Source organism: Pelobates fuscus, chromosome 4 (genome assembly GCF_036172605.1).
Source record: "Pelobates fuscus isolate aPelFus1 chromosome 4, aPelFus1.pri, whole genome shotgun sequence".
NCBI classification, from domain to species: domain Eukaryota; kingdom Metazoa; phylum Chordata; class Amphibia; order Anura; family Pelobatidae; genus Pelobates; species Pelobates fuscus.
In genome coordinates this window covers 2259077-2276245 of record NC_086320.1, presented here as the reverse complement: position 1 = coordinate 2276245, position 17169 = coordinate 2259077, and the positions used below count along the sequence as shown (strand labels likewise).

The window sequence follows — 17169 nt, the reverse complement described above, 5'->3', positions numbered from 1 at the left end:
AGACAAGCCGGGTCAAGGGATAACAGAGAAGCAGGGTAGTACAACGAGCCGAGTCAAAACCAAAGAGCAAACAAGAATACCAGAGCGCTGAGTGACTAGACAAGCTAGAACCACGACAGGGCAATGAGCTGAAGTGAGAAGTAAGCTTAAATACCCTGGCTCTGGATGGTAATCACGCCTCTGACAAGTACCGATTGGATATCGGACACTTGAGTGACAGGTCGCTCGTGATAGCGTCATGACGTCACGTATTGAGCGTCCTGCTAGAAAAGGACGTGGATTCCTCGCGGCCGGTGTTTAAGTGACTGGATGAACCGCGAGGAACGGAGGAAACAGCTCGCCTGGACGGATAAACCACCAAGTCTCTACCTCCCTTAGAGGTAGAGGCCTCAGGTACCCTGACACTAACCTATTTTTCAACTACCGTCGAGGAGACTATGGAAGTACCTGGTGTGCCCCGACTCCTACACAGAGATCTTTCACTTTTGGGCGAGGGCATTTCTGGATGGAAATCTGCGTTCCGGTTTGTTTTTTCCATTCCTTTGTAGATTTCTGTGATTCACTATTCTCAGAGTAGTCGACCACCGTTTCCTCCACACAAGTTCAGTTCGGAACCCTGAATGGACGTCCTTTGGAGTCTTTTCTCTACTGCGTCCAAGGATTACACAGTCCATTTGGTATATTGGTATCACTTAGAATACGGCTGGTTTGGTCACACTCTTGCCTGCATTGTGAATTTATCCTCGGATGAGGCATCTCACCGGGAGGACAGGAAGGAACGGAAGACCCTTCCCCGGTTTTCTATGGCGATTTTGGTGGTGGACTTAGGCGCATTCCTTGAGGTTGTAGATCTACCCGCAAGGTCGCATCGCCGAATGACCCTGGCACAATCGGAGGAGCCGCCTTACGGATCGTGAGTTGAGACAAGGTGGCAGTTTCTTCTCGCGACCCTAAGTCCGAGATTGACCTTCGATATTATACAACTACAGGAATATGGCTGATAGGTCAGCTTGCCAGCTCATGGACCGACTGCTAGGAAACGGTTCGCAACATCACGTTCAATGGATTTAACAGCGGATGGTACTTTTTTCCGTAATTGAGATGCTTCGTCGCTGGCATTTTCTTTGATTCGTCTGCTGTCATTTATCGTACATGGAATGTCCAATTAGGTTTACTCTGATATTTCCTGGAATAGATACCAGCGACACAAACAGCGTTGGATTTGTTGTCTGAGCGTTGAAACAGCAAATACGAAGCCTCCTGTCATGTTATAAAATTGTAGATTATGCTAGCTTTAGTGTACCTATAATCTTAATTTTATTAATGACAGGAGGCGAGTATTTCCCACCCATTCTTGTCCCTCCCTTGTTTAATGTTATAGTTTAGATTATCAGGTACGTATGCAACTCTGTTTGTTGTCTCTGCTACCTGTCGCTTGTTCCTTATGTCTGTGTTTTTTCATAAGTAGGGTTGGGATATCTACATATTAAGGTTAATTTTGGTTGCTACATTGGGTACCTACATGTTTATTCAGAGTACATTTCATTGGATAATCCACCTGTTCGATTCTGTTTTTCTCTCGTTTCAGTTTATGGTCCATCAACACTATCGATGGTGGACATCGTTATATTCATCGTATCTAGGACTTCGTTTCTTCCCCATGATGTTCTCTGCCTTTTATTCTGTTTTGTCGCAGCTTGAAAGAGGAAATGATGCATGGGGAGGGGAGTTTTATAGTACCTAACTTTTTTCTGATTGGTTGTTTTTCTGTGCTGCTGTGGAGTTCTAGTAAAGAGAGACTTAAGCAAATACCCGCCTCCTGTCATTAATAAAATTAAGATTATAGGTACACTAAAGCTAGCATAATCTACAATTATATAAAGGGCTCTCGAGGTTTTCAGAGCTGTGAAATATATCACCCACCACAACCACTGCAAGAAAGGAGGGGAAAACTCCAGTCCAATGCCACCTGGGCTAGTGCTAGTCACTGCGATCCGATACCATCTGGGCTAGTGCTAGTCACTGCGATCCGATGCCATCTGGGCTCGTGCTAGTCACTGCGATCCGATGCCATCTGGGCTAGTGCTAGTCACTGCGATCCAATGCCATATGGGCTAGTGCCAGTCACCGATATCCAATGCCATCTGGGCTAGTGCCAGTCACCGCGATCCAATGCCATCTGGGCTAGTGCTAGTCACTCCATCCAATGCCATCTGGGCTAGTGCTAGTCACTCCATCCAATGCCATCTGGGCTAGTGCTAGCCACCCCACCCGATGCCATCTGGGCTAGAGCTAGCCACCTCATCCGATGCCATCTGGGCTAGAGCTAGCCACCCCATCCGATGCCATCTGGGCTAGTGCTAGCCACCCCATCCAATGCCATCTGGGCTAGTACTAGCCACCCCGATCCGATGCCATCTTGGCTAGTGCTAGTCACTGTGATCTGATGCCATCTCGGCTAGTGCTAGTCACCCCATCCAATGCCATCTGGGCTAGTGCTAGCCACTGTGATCTGATGCCACCTGGGCTAGTGCTAGTCACCCCATCCAATGCCATCTGGGCTAGTGCTAGCCACTGTGATCTGATGCAACCTGGGCTAGTGCTAGTCACCCCATCCAATGCCATCTGGGCTAGTGCTAGCCACTGTGATCTGATGCAACCTGGGCTAGTGCTAGTCACCCTATCCAATGCCATCTGGGCTAGTGCTAGCCACCCCATCCGATGGCATCTGGGCTAGTGCCAGTCACCGCGATCCGATGCCATCTCGGCTAGTGCTAGTCACTGTGATCTGATGCCATCTGGGCTAGTGCTAGTCACCCCATCCAATGCCATCTGGGCTAGTGCTAGCCACCCCATTCGATGCCATCTGGGCTAGTGCTAGCCACCCCATCCGATGCCATCTGGGCTAGTGCCAGTCACCGCGATACGATGCCATCTGGGCTAGTGCCAGTCACCGTGATATGATGCCATCTGGGCTAGTGCCAGTCACTGATCTGATGCCACCTGGGCTAGTGCTAGCCACCCCATCCGATGTCATCTGGGCTAGTGCCAGTCACCGTGATCCAATGCCATCTGGGATAGTGCCAGTGACCCCATCCAATGCCATCTGGGCTAGTGCTAGCCACCCCATCCGATGCCATCTGGGCTAGTGCTAGCCACCCCATCCGATGCCATCTGGGCTAGTGCTAGCCACCCCATCCGATGCCATCTGGGCTAGTGCCCGTCACCGCGATACAATGCCATCTGGGCTAGTGCTAGCCACTGTGATCTGATGCCACCTGGGCTAGTGCTAGTCACCCCATCCAATGCCATCTGGGCTAGTGCTAGCCACTGTGATCTGATGCCACCTGGGCTAGTGCTAGTCACCCCATCCAATGCCATCTGGGCTAGTGCTAGCCACTGTGATCTGATGCCACCTGGGCTAGTGCTAGTCACCCTATCCAATGCCATCTGGGCTAGTGCTAGCAACCCCATCCGATGGCATCTGGGCTAGTGCCAGTCACCGTGATCCGATGCCATCTGGGATAGTGCTAGTCACTGTGATCTGATGCCATCTGGGATAGTGCTAGTCACTCCATCCAATGCCATCTGGGCTAGTGCTAGCCACCCCATCCGATGCCATTTGGGCTATTGCTAGCCACCCCATCCGATGCCATCTGGGCTAGTACTAGCCACCCCATCCGATGCCATTTGGGCTAGTGCTAGCCACCCCATCCGATGCCATTTGGGCTAGTGCTAGCCACCCCATCCATTGCCATTTGGGCTAGTCTCTGCAGTCTGATGCCATCTGGGCTAGTGCTACTCACTACGATCTGATGCTGCAGTGTTCGAGATCTGAGCAAATTAACCTTTGTGATATCAGTCCTAGTGTCAAATTGGTCATTTTTTACTCAATTATACAGTGTACTTTAATAGGATATTGGTGAAAAGCAGGCACTTTGTCAGTCTCTTCCTGCGGCAACAATCGGCTCTCTAAGTAAACCTCTCCTCCCTTTATAGGACTCATTATCAATTTACAGAATTATTGGGAAAATACATGCCTCAGGAATGGGTAAGAGAAGGGGGAACTGAAATCATAAAAAAATTCAATCTGGTGATAGGCGACTTATTGTGAGTCCAGACAGGAAGGACGACTAGTCCCTCTCCATGTCCATAGTCAGCAGAGGTAAAGGGTTCCTAACCATCTCACTGAAACATATCTGGACTTCACTTATCCTACGGTAATAAGAATTCACAGCCACCTACCTGCATGGAGAAGAGGACAACCGTGAAGCAGACAGCAGCTGTAATCCCAAGAGCCATAATCACTGCATCAGTGTCGTAAAAACTGGCAATCATGCCCACCATGTAGGACAAGCTTAACGTCAGGATTGCCTAAGAGAGACAGTCAGTGGGGGAGAAAACAGAGACAGTCAGTGGGGGAGAAAACAGAGACAGTCAGTGGGGGAGAAAACAGAGACAGAGGGGGGACAGAAAACAGACAGTCGGGGTTGGGAGAAAACGGAGACACGGGGGGGAGAAAACAGAGACAGGGGGGGGGAGAAAACAGAGACAGGGGGGGGGAGAAAACAGAGACGGGGGGGGGGAGAAAACAGAGACGGGGGGGGGAGAAAACAGAGACAGGGGGGGAGAAAACAGAGACAGGGGGGGAGAAAACAGAGACAGGGGGGGGAGAAAACAGAGACAGACAGGGAGAAAACAGACAGTCGGGGGGAGAAAACAGAGACAGACAGGGAGAAAACAGAGACAGACAGGGGGGGAGAAAACAGAGAGTCAGTGGGGGAGAAAACAGAGAGTCAGTGGGGGAGAAAACAGACAGTCGGGGGGCAGAAAACAGACAGTCGGGGGGCAGAAAACAGACAGTCGGGGGGCAGAAAACAGACAGTCGGGGGGCAGAAAACAGACAGTCGGGGGGCAGAAAACAGAGACAGTCGGGGGGCAGAAAACAGAGACAGTCGGGGGGCAGAAAACAGAGACAGTCGGGGGGAGAAAACAGAGACAGTCGGGGGGGAGAAAACAGAGACAGTCGGGGGGGAGAAAACAGAGACAGTCGGGGGGGAGAAAACAGAGACAGTCGGGGGGGAGAAAACAGACAGTCGGGGGGGAGAAAACAGACAGTCGGGGGGGAGAAAACAGACAGTCGGGGGGGAGAAAACAGACAGTCGGGGGGGAGAAAACAGACAGTCGGGGGGGAGAAAACAGACAGTCGGGGGGGAGAAAACAGACAGTCGGGGGGGAGAAAACAGACAGTCGGGGGGGAGAAAACAGACAGTCGGGGGGGAGAAAACAGACAGTCGGGGGGGAGAAAACAGACAGTCGGGGGGGAGAAAACAGACAGTCGGGGGGGAGAAAACAGACAGTCGGGGGGGAGAAAACAGACAGTCGGGGGGGAGAAAACAGACAGTCGGGGGGGAGAAAACAGACAGTCGGGGGGGAGAAAACAGACAGTCGGGGGGGAGAAAACAGACAGTCGGGGGGGAGAAAACAGACAGTCGGGGGGGAGAAAACAGACAGTCGGGGGGGAGAAAACAGACAGTCGGGGGGGAGAAAACAGACAGTCGGGGGGGAGAAAACAGACAGTCGGGGGGGAGAAAACAGACAGTCGGGGGGGAGAAAACAGACAGATGGGGGGGAGAAAACAGACAGTCGGGGGGGAGAAAACAGAGTCGGGGGGGAGAAAACAGAGTCGGGGGGGAGAAAACAGAGTCGGGGGGGAGAAAACAGAGTCGGGGGGGAGAAAACAGAGTCGGGGGGGAGAAAACAGAGTCGGGGGGGAGAAAACAGAGTCGGGGGGGAGAAAACAGAGTCGGGGGGGAGAAAACAGAGTCGGGGGGGAGAAAACAGAGTCGGGGGGGAGAAAACAGAGTCGGGGGGAGAAAACAGAGTCGGGGGGAGAAAACAGAGTCGGGGGGAGAAAACAGAGTCGGGGGGAGAAAACAGAGTCGGGGGGGAGAAAACAGAGTCGGGGGGGAGAAAACAGAGTCGGGGGGGGGAGAAAACAGAGTCGGGGGGGAGAAAACAGAGTCGGGGGGGGAGAAAACAGAGTCGGGGGGGAGAAAACAGAGTCGGGGGGAGAAAACAGAGTCGGGGGGAGAAAACAGAGTCGGGGGGAGAAAACAGAGTCGGGGGGAGAAAACAGAGTCGGGGGGAGAAAACAGAGTCGGGGGGAGAAAACAGAGTCGGGGGGAGAAAACAGAGTCGGGGGGAGAAAACAGACAGTCAGAGGGGGAGAAAACAGACAGTCAGAGGGGGAGAAAACAGACAGTCAGAGGGGGAGAAAACAGACAGTCAGAGGGGGAGAAAACAGACAGTCAGAGGGGGAGAAAACAGACAGTCAGAGGGGGAGAAAACACAGACAGTCGGGGGGAGGGAGGGGAGGAGACAGAGAAACAAATGAGACAGAGAAAGTGGAGATAGATATTCATGTCAGGGTGGACATAGAGACCATGAATGTGAGAGAAGGGACAGGAGAATAAAAGCATGTGTCCAAGACATAAGGACAGGTGGAAAGAGGTTAATAAAGGTGGGCGAGGAAAGAGGTAGAAATGTAAAACACGGACGGACTAGAGGAAAGAGCAGTAAACGAGACAGATAAGAAAAGTAAATAAGGGTTGGATGGAAGGAAGAAGTAAAAATGAGACAGGCTAAGAAAGCAAGAAGGGAATTAGAGAGTGAGTCTGCCCTGCTCACCAGTGCCACGAGATTCCACGGATGCCGACGGCGAAAATCTCCACAACAGCTGAGAGTGATAAGAGAGCAGAAGAAGACGGCATAGGAGAGGTAATACGTCCAGACATTGCGTCGCACGAACACTTTGACCCCGTCCACAAAGGTGAAGACGGCAACAAATGCAAAAGTGACCAGGAGCTGGACTGTGAGCACCATGAACACCTAGAATTACAGAAATGTACCATTACCCTGACAAACGGCGCACTCCCCACACTTCACCAACCAATGTCACGCTTTCCATCTGAATACCTTGCGGATAAAAGCTCTTCGAATATTTTTATCATCCCAGTGGCTGGTGGGGAAGTCTTGATTGTCACAGTAGGATGGCGGACCCTCCTCATGGTATGTGGTGCTGTGTATTGGGGATCCAAAGTCTGTACAGAAGGAACAGAATGTACAAAAACATTTTATATGTGCCAATACTGACATAACAGAGGTTAATCTCTACTAACACGTCAGGAGATACTTACCGCTTTGCTCTGACGGGTACGCACTCTGTCCGTATGGAGGATGTGGGTAGGGTTGGTTAGGGTAAGGACCAGCAGGATTGTAAGGACCAGCAGGATTGTAAGGACCAGCAGGATATGGCCCCTGCCCCATGGGTGCATGGACAGGATAAGGGGCAGCGTTTGGATAAGGTGGAGCCATAGGATATGGCGCAGTTGTAGGGTACGGAGGCTGCCCATAGGCTGGTGGAGGGACAGGACCTTGCCCTACGGGGTATTCTGCACTGGCATACGGGTCACCAGTGACCAAAAAACTCTTCTCATGGGACATCTTGAAACAGGCGTTGGGTTAATAAACCCAAACTCGAAATAACAGAAACCTGAATCCAAAGATGATGGCTTTCTTTTACTGGGAGAACCTTGTACCTGTAAGAGAACAAATATATACATTAAATAGAGGTCTAGGCCTCTCCGGCACCAAACCCTCGCTTGTATCTTTTTTCCCGAGATCTTACAGAGCCGGACATTATATCACGGGGAGCACAGGGCAATAGACAGCTTGTATCACGGGGAGCACAGGGCAATAGACAGCTTGCATCATAGGGGGCACAGGGCAAAAGACAGTTTGTATCACGGGGAGCACAAGGCAATAGACAGTTTGTATCACGGAGCAAGTTAAAAGGAATCACCCTGGGACAATAATAACTTTGTCTCCATTAAGTTTTATGGTGCCTTTGCCATTGATCTAATGCCTCTCTATGAGAAGATACGGACTGACACAGTGCGGGGATTGTATCCCAGAGATACATGGATCTAACGCCTCTCTATGAGACGATATGGACTGACACAGTGCGGGGATTGTATCCCATAGAGATACATTGATCTAACTGTAACGCACCACCTGGCACCCCAACTGGGTACCTCCGTTGAAGGATGCTCCTAGCACTTACAGAGGGCTCCAAGTGCTCCGCAGACACCACAACCACCGCAGACCCTACTAACCGCCGCAGCTTGGTTGGGGTCTCGCCATCTCCTACCCACCCTGGACCTACGACAAGGCTCCAGGTTCCAGTGGGTGAACCTCTCCTCCAAGAGAGTGAAGCAGGAACAAGCTCTTAAAATAGCTTAGTAGTGATTATCCAAGGGAGCAGGCAAAGCATAGCAATCCCTCGTAGTGATATAGCGATTCCCCCAATAAGAGACAGGACTCTAGATTGAGGGTGATGTAGAACTGACTGTACTGGCACATACAGCCTCTTTTTTTTTTTTTTATTAAGCAATTTTTATACACAATCATGCATGACATGTACATTGAATAAGACAGTTGGGGTGCGTCAATTGATAACAATTATCTGTTGTAACTCTGTGTTTAGGGCGCAAGCCCATTGCGCTTTTCATTTGTTCATTACATGTTGTGGCTTTTCCAAACTAAACCTTGGGGTGGGAAACTTGGGTAGGTCACCGGGGGATGGGGGGGGGGGAATGGTCCCCTGGGCTGTGAGCCTCTCCGGGGGTTAGGTTTGCTTTGTACCATTTTGGACCTTTTCTTCGTCTGATCTGTTGTTTTATTGGCCCTGCTGCGGGCTATGGAGGACAGTTCTGTGTGTGATTCTGTTTAGGGAAAGGCCAATCTGAGGTTTAATGGTGGCCTAAGCCTGAGGTAAGCGAGTGCTCGGTGCCATCCCGTCACTTATATGCTTTGTCTATTTTTTTATTTTGCCCATTTTTGTTAATTTCTTATGAGTGCGGCTGTCGGCGCTGCGGCTGGGTCTGGTCCCTTTTTGGTAGGTGTGTTGGCTTTCGTCGCCGAATCCCATTTTTCCCAGGCTATTCTCCATATCTTAGATTGTTGATTTGCTGCTATTCTTGCTGCGCATTCCAAAGTTTTATTCTGGTTCACCAGCTGTATGCATTCATGGAGTGTTGGGGGTTCAGTGTGACGCCACTTTCTGCTGATGAGTGTTAGGGCTGCTATATTTATTTGGTATGTAATATATTCTATCGGTTTTGTCATGTTGGGGGAATATACGTGTAGTAGAAAAGTCTCCGGGACTTGCGGCATGGTGAGTCCCGTTATAGAAGTTACTAGATTGGCTATCTCCCGCCAGTATTTTGATAGTTTTGGGCATCCCCACCAAGTGTGGAGCATATCTCCTAGGTCATTGAGGCATCTCCAACATTGATCAGAAACTGTTGGGTATATCTTATGTAGCCGTTTTGGCACTAGGTACCAGCGATATAGTAGCTTTTTTGACAGTTCTATGTGGGATGAACATAAAGTTAGCTTTTTGTGGGTTGCGAATATCTTTTCCCACGTTTTGTCTGGGAGGTTGAAGTTAAGCTCACGTTCCCATGCTCGAATAAATGGCAGTGTTTTGATATTCGTGTCTGTAGTGAGACTGGTATATAGTAGCGAAATTCACTTAAATTTTTCATAGCTGGTGTATAGTGGTTTTGTAACCATGCCCTAATTTGAAGGAATGAGAACTTAGCTGTATTCGGAAGGTTGTACTCTTTTTGCAGTTGGGGGAATGTTAACATTGTCTGTCCCTGTACCAGTTGTGTGATGTATTTGATGTGATGTCTGTGGCGGAACCAACCTCGCCACTGAGAACTGGAGAAGCCTGGTTGCTAGCCTCCTGCCCAGTGATTATGGTCCCTGGGAGGTATTGCCCTTTAAGGGACTGAATTATGGACTGCTACCATAATGTACTGACCCTTTGGGAACTACTTTTGGGCATGGGGATTGTATAATACTGTCCCTAGCCCTTTTAATACTTTGGGGACAGATTGGTACTTTTGTATATGGCACTTCGGACACAGTCGAAGCTGTCAGTTACCGAAGTTGTAGAAGTCGTCGAAGTGGCCGGTATCGGACAAAGGACCACGTGGCGGCGGCCATTTTAACTTCGAACACTGCCGACCCTTAACATCAACTCCACTTCGACACTTCGACTAAAGTCGAAGTACAGGCACACTTCGAATGGGACTTAGCCGTTTTTATGCCAGGAATTGACCGACCGCACAGCCCAAATCTATGGAACTGTTTTGGGCAAGAAAATGTGCTTGCGGTCGGTCATAAAAGGACTTCCGTGTAACTTTTGATCCACTGGAGGGATTTGCCTGAATTTTGGAAGTGTTTATGTTTAAAGTATGCTGAGTCTGAATATATAGATTTGTATGTGAATGTGATGTATGGTTTTGAAGTTACAGATATTGTGTAAGAGTTATGTTTTAAACTGTATATTAAGTGGATTGTCTCTCAGGCTAAGGGGAGGGGATGTGTGGGTTGTACCATATCTCGGATTGGTTATTTTATGCCTCCCCCTGGGTGTGGCCTGTATGTGTGAGATGGAAATAAAAGCCAGGCTGGATGAGCCAGTCCAGAGTTCTATTTTTACCCTCAACTTGAGTCCTGTCTCTTATTGGGGGAATCTGCTACAAGGGATTGCTATGCTAGGCATATTCCCTTGCTATAATCACTGAGCTCTTGTAAGAGCTTGTTCCTGCTTCGTTCTGAAGGGAGATAGCTGCAGCCTGCGGTGCTTATGGTGTCTGGTGGAGTGCTTGGAGTCTTCTGGAAGCGCTAGGAGCATCCATCAACGGAGGGTACTCGGTCGGAGTACACGGAGATCCGTTACAATGTCTTTCCCATAAGTGGGAGTTAAAGTCTGGGATTAACATCTGTAATGTGGAAATCGTCATTGCCGGGGTGTCACGACTAGTAATGTGGTCCAGCACGCAGAAACTATGTAAACATATACATAAGTCAGAAAAGGAAAAATAACAGGACAGAGCGTAAACCGGACCTTAGAATGGCCGGACTAATACGCTAGAGACAGAGAATGGTCAAAGGGAAAGCCGAGGTCAAGGAAGCCAGAAAATACTCAATACCGATAAGACAAGCCAAGTCAGGGAAACCAGAGATCAGAATAACCAGGGAAACGCCAAGGATCAGGATACCAGGAAATCAGAAACACGAAACTAGCACTTTCAGGAAACCAGGAAACTGAAACCACGACATGGCAAAGTACTAGGGTGAATTAGGGGTTTAAATACCCCTCTCTAAGCTATGATTGGTCAGAGGGCGACCTCTGACCCCAGAACGTGCGTGTGCGTTGACGTCGTGACGTCACGCACACGTTAGTATAATTCTCGGGGGCGGGGCTATCCATAGACGCGACCACGTGGTCGGCGCCATATTGGATTCGGGCGTGATGCCCGGAAGAACTACATGCGCGGTTCCCGGCTCGCCGACGAGCAGGTAAGCTCGTGTAGTCGGAGCGGTCGTGCCGGTCGGGCACGACCGTGAGGCTCGGCGGGCCGGTGACCGCAACAGTACCCCCCACTCGAAGACCGCGCACCGGGCGGGAAGGACCCGGCTTAAGAGGAAAGCGGTTGTGAAATGACCGGATAAGACGGGGCGCATGGACCCGGTCAGCAGGAACCCAACAACGTTCCTCGGGACCATAACCCTTCCAGTCAACGAGATAGGACAAGACACCTCTGGATAGTTTGGAGTCCATGATAGAACGGACTTCGTATTCTTCTTGATCACCCACTACCAAGGGTGGAGGAGGAGTGGATACCCTGGTGTAGCGATTGCAAGTAAGGGGCTTGAGCAGAGACACATGGAAAGTATTCGCTATTCTCATATGAGCCGGTAGTGCCAAAGTATAGGTCACTGGATTAATACGTTGGGTAACTCGAAAGGGACCAATGTACCGAGGGGCAAATTTCATGGACGGGACCTTAAGCTTGATATGTCTTGTGGAGAGCCACACCCTGTCACCTGGAAGATAGACAGGATTAGCGCCCCGTTTCTTGTCAGCTTGGACCTTTGCTCGTAATGAGGCTTTTTGCAGAGCTGAATGGACGGAATCCCAGGTATCATGAATCGATTCTAAACGGGTGTTCAAAGCGGGGATTTCTGTGTCTGAGAATGCAGAAGGAAAAACAGTGGGGTGATAACCCTGATTAACAAAGAATGGACTGTGATTAGAAGATTCATGAGTGGCGTTGTTTCTGGCGAACTCAGCCATGGGTAAGAGCTCGTACCAGTTAGATTGATTGGCATTTATAAAGCAACGTAAATAGGCTTCTAAAGACTGATTCGCCCTCTCTGCTGCTCCATTTGTTTGAGGGTGATATGCTGACGAAAAGGAGAGTTCGACGCCCAATTGTTTGCAAAAGGAACGCCAAAACCTAGAAACAAACTGGGTACCTCTGTCAGATACTATGCTTTTGGGTACACCGTGCAACCGAAAGATCTCTCTCAGGAATATTTGAACTAGATCTTGAGCAGATGGTAATTTTTTAAGTGGGACGAAATGTGCCATCTTCGTGAATCTATCAATAACCATAAGGACTGTATTAAACCCGTTTGAACTGGGTAGATCCACAATGAAATCCATGGCCAAGTGGGTCCATGGAGCACTAGGTATGGGCAGTGGTTGTAACAGTCCAGGAGGTGACCTAGGAGGAACTTTAGAAACGGCACATATTTGACATGCCCCAACATAATCTTTGATATCGTTTCTAAGAGCAGGCCACCAAAATCTCCTGGAGATGGCAGAGAGAGTTTTATGGACTCCAGGATGGCCCGCTGTGAGGCTGTCATGGAACAAATCTAGTACCTTCTTTCGAAACTGAGGTGACACATACAGTTTGTCCGGAGGTTTTCCCACAGGTGCCTGAGTTTGATCTGCTATTATGGCACAGAAGAGTGGAGAAGACACTTCGGAAACTGTAGTGGCAATGAGGCATTCAGGAGGTACAATGGGATATATCACCTGTTCCGGAACTTCATCTGTCTCAAACTGCCGAGAAAGTGCATCTGCCTTGGTGTTTTTAGTACCAGGTCTGTATGTAATTACGAAATTGAATCGGGAGAGGAACAATGACCACCTAGCCTGACGAGAGGACAGTCTCTTAGCGTCCCCAATATAAGCCAAATTCTTATGATCAGTAAAGATCAAAAGTGGCTCTTTGGAACCTTCCAAGAGATGCCTCCATTCCTTAAGGGCAAGTACAATGGCCAAAAGTTCCCTATTCCCTATGTCGTAATTCCTCTCTGCAGGTGTGAGTTTGCGAGAGTAAAATCCACAGGGATGTAAAGGCGTATCAGGACTTTCTCTTTGAGACAGAATGGCTCCAACTCCTGTCTCTGATGCATCCACCTCTAGGATAAATGGTTTGGATGGATCAGGATGGGTCAGGACAGGTGCTGAGGAAAATAAAGATTTTAATCGTTCAAATGCCTCTCTTGCTTCTTTGGGCCAAGATATACAATTTGCTCCTTTTTTTGTTAAATTGGTTATAGGGGAAATCACGGAGGAAAATCCCCTTATGAATTTGCGGTAGTAATTCGCAAAACCTATAAAGCGTTGAGTAGCTTTAAGGCCCTTGGGTAATGGCCACTGTAAGACTGCCTCCAGTTTGCGACGATCCATCTGGAAACCAGACGGAGATATAACGTATCCAAGGAATTGTATCTCCGTTTGGTCAAACTGGCATTTCTCCAGTTTACAGTAAAGGCCGTTCTGTAACAGGGTTTTCAGTACAATTCTCACATGTTCGTGATGTGTCTCTAGGTCTGGGGAATAGATGAGAATGTCGTCCAAATACACTAGAACGAACATGTGAAGGTACTCTCTTATGACATCGTTAATAAAATCCTGGAATACCGCTGGAGCGTTACATAATCCAAACGGCATAACCAGGTATTCGTAATGTCCCATTCTGGTGTTAAATGCGGTCTTCCATTCGTGACCGTCCTTAATCCTGACTAGATTGTATGCACTTCGGAGATCGAGCTTGGTAAAGACTCGAGCTCCCTTCAATCTGTCAAATAGCTCTGATATAAGGGGAATAGGGTAGGCATTTTTTATGGTAATCCTATTCAAACCCCTATAATCAATACAAGGGCGTAGGTCTCCTTCTTTTTTAGAGACAAAGAAGAATCCAGCCCCGGCTGGTGAGGAGGACCTACGGATATGACCCTTTCTGAGAGCATCCTTAATATATTCCTCCAAACAAAAATTTTCCTGGGGGGACAAGGCATAGACTCCTCCCTTGGGAGGCATAGTCCCTGGTAATAAGTTTATAGTACAGTCATAAGGTCTATGAGGAGGTAACCCTTCTGACTGGACCTTGTTAAATACCTCTTTCAAATCCATATACTGCTGTGGAATTTGTGTGGTCAAGGGAGGTGTAACAGGAACATTAATGGTGCCAATAGGTTGTGGGATTTGCTTAAAGCAAACACCTTTGCATCTCTCACCCCAACTCACAATCTCTCCTTCAATCCAATCCAAACGTGGATTGTGTTTCAGGAGCCAAGGGAAACCGAGTATTATCGGAACTGTAGGTGAAGATATGATTTGAAAGGTCATTTCTTCAGAGTGGAGAATACCCACTGAAACAGTGATTGGCAGAGTTTCGTGTGTGATGAAAGGCTGGGTCCTCTGGAGCAAGGTCTGAAATGCCTGGGCAAATTGGTCTAACCTGTGGTCCATATCCTCCACCCTATTTTCACAGGCGATCATATGTTTGCATAGTTCTGCAGGATCCATGGCCATGTCGTAATGTCACGACTAGTAATGTGGTCCAGCACGCAGAAACTATGTAAACATATACATAAGTCAGAAAAGGAAAAATAACAGGACAGAGCGTAAACCGGACCTTAGAATGGCCGGACTAATACGGTAGAGACAGAGAATGGTCAAAGGGAAAGCCGAGGTCAAGGAAGCCAGAAAATACTCAATACCGATAAAACAAGCCAAGTCAGGGAAACCAGAGATCAGAATAACCAGGGAAACGCCAAGGATCAGGATACCAGGAAATCAGAAACACGAAACTAGCACTTTCAGGAAACCAGGAAACTGAAACCACGACATGGCAAAGTACTAGGGTGAATTAGGGGTTTAAATACCCCTCTCTAAGCTATGATTGGTCAGAGGGCGACCTCTGACCCCAGAACGTGCGTGTGCGTTGATGTCGTGACGTCACGCACACGTTAGTATAATTCTCGGGGGCGGGGCTATCCATAGACGCGACCACGTGGTCGGCGCCATATTGGATTCGGGCGTGATGCCCGGAAGAACTACATGCGCGGTTCCCGGCTCGCCGACGAGCAGGTAAGCTCGTGTAGTCGGAGCGGTCGTGCCGGTCGGGCACGACCGTGAGGCTCGGCGGGCCGGTGACCGCAACACGGGGAGTATGCTTTTGTTTTGCATAGAGTGGCTCTGTGGGCCTCCCATATACGTTTAGTCAAAGCTGTAGTTGGCAACATCTGTGTCCTCTTGGGACTGAGGAGGGGAGGGGTTCACATGATCGATAGAAAGTGTTGCCCTGGTTCTGGGCCAGACTCAAGTGCTACCCACTGTGGGTGTTTCTCTTGGGTTTGTGCTGTGATAATGGGGTTAATGTTGGCTGCTCTATAGTACTGTTGTAGGTTAGGGAGGTTCATGCCTCCTCTCGTATGGCTTCTGTACATCGTGGTTATGGCTACTCTGGGTTTGTGTTGCGCCCAAATAAATTTGTTCAGTAGTGCTTGGTTTTCTGTGAAATAGGGCACCTGGACTTTTATGGGGAGGTTCCTGAATAGGTATAGGTATTTTGGGAGAATTATCATTTTTATTGCGGCTATTCGGCCAGTCCAGGAGATGAATTTTTTATGCCATCCCTGAAGGAGTGTTTTCACCTGATTGTGTAGTGCTGTGTAGTTTGCCTTGAAGAGGTGGGTGAGTAATGCCGTAAGTTTTATACCTAAGAAGGTGAGGTGATCAGTTCTCCAATCAAAGTTGAATTGGGATTTCAAGTTTTGCATTCGTTTGCTGGGGAGATTGAGGCACATGGCTTGTGTTTTGGTCACATTCAATTTATAGTAGGAGCATTTACTGTAGGCTTCTAGGAGAGCTGTGAACTGTTTGAGGGAGGTCTCTGGGTTGATATTGTAAGTAGTATATCGTCAGCAAATAGTGTGAGTTTGTATTCTTTTTGTCACACCTGTATGCCTTGTATGTGTGGGTTGTTGCGAATAAGAGTGGTCAGGGGTTCCAGCGCTAGGATATATAAGAGGGGGGGGGACAATGGGCATCCTTGGCGTGATCCATTAGAAATGGTCGGCGGGTCCGAGATGAACCCGCTCGTAGTGACTCTGGCGGAGGTGTTGCTGTAGAGTGTAGTTACTGCTGCTAGAAATTGCTGCGGGAAATTAAATTTATTGAGCACTTCAAGGAGGATGGACCAGTTCAGGATATCAAAGGCTTTTTCTGCATCCAGGGAGAGGAACAAGCTTCCCTCCCCTCCCTGGAGGCAGTGCATTAGGTCCAGCACTTTCCTGGTCCCATCCGCCCCCTGTCGGCCTTTCACAAATCCTACTTGATCATCATGTACAATGGTTGGAATTATGTTTGCTAACCTGTTGGCAAAAATGTTCGCAAACAATTTTATATCTGTGTTCAGTAGCGATATGGGTCTAAGGTTCTGTCCTTTATTAGGGGGTTTACCTGGTTTTGGCAATGCCGTTATATGTGCCATCAGCATCTCCTTTGGTGTAGAACCTGTCTGTAGCATATTCTGGTAGGGTATAAGCAGGCGGGGCCCTAGCGTGTTGTGGTATGTTTTGTAGTATTGGTTTGAAAACCCATCTGGTCCCGGTGATTTCCCAGTGGGCAGTGCTTTAATAGTGGAGGTAATTTCGTCTATCGTGATGGGCTTTTGTAGTGTTTGTTGTTGTTCTGGGGAAAGGGTTAGTAGGTGGACTTGGGCCAAGAAATTATTTATGTCTGTCTGTTTTTGTTGGTTGGTGAGTGTTGTTGTCTTGTTTGAGGTTGTAGAGTCCCGCGTAATATGTTGCCATCTGCTATGTTTTGGGGATTGTATATTTTTGTGCCATCCGGGTGTGTAAGAAATGGGATTTTCAATGATTGTCTCTGCTGTCTGAGGCGTGATGCAAATAGTTTCCCTGCTTTATTACTCTGGGCATATT

At 48.7% G+C, this 17169-nt stretch overlaps 1 protein-coding gene across 1 annotated transcript in view; it reads right to left on the bottom strand.

The window, feature by feature from the left end:
• Positions 1-17169, bottom strand: part of GRINA (glutamate ionotropic receptor NMDA type subunit associated protein 1) — a 60268-nt gene that overhangs the window by 16404 nt on the left and 26695 nt on the right. The window contains exons 2-5 of the mRNA XM_063450899.1: positions 7200-7601; positions 6979-7103; positions 6691-6891; positions 4246-4374 (exon numbers count right to left, since the gene is read on the bottom strand). Of these exons, the coding sequence (XP_063306969.1) occupies positions 4246-4374; positions 6691-6891; positions 6979-7103; positions 7200-7506 (762 nt within the window). The 5' untranslated portion in view covers positions 7507-7601. The remainder of the gene's footprint in view (positions 1-4245; positions 4375-6690; positions 6892-6978; positions 7104-7199; positions 7602-17169) is intronic.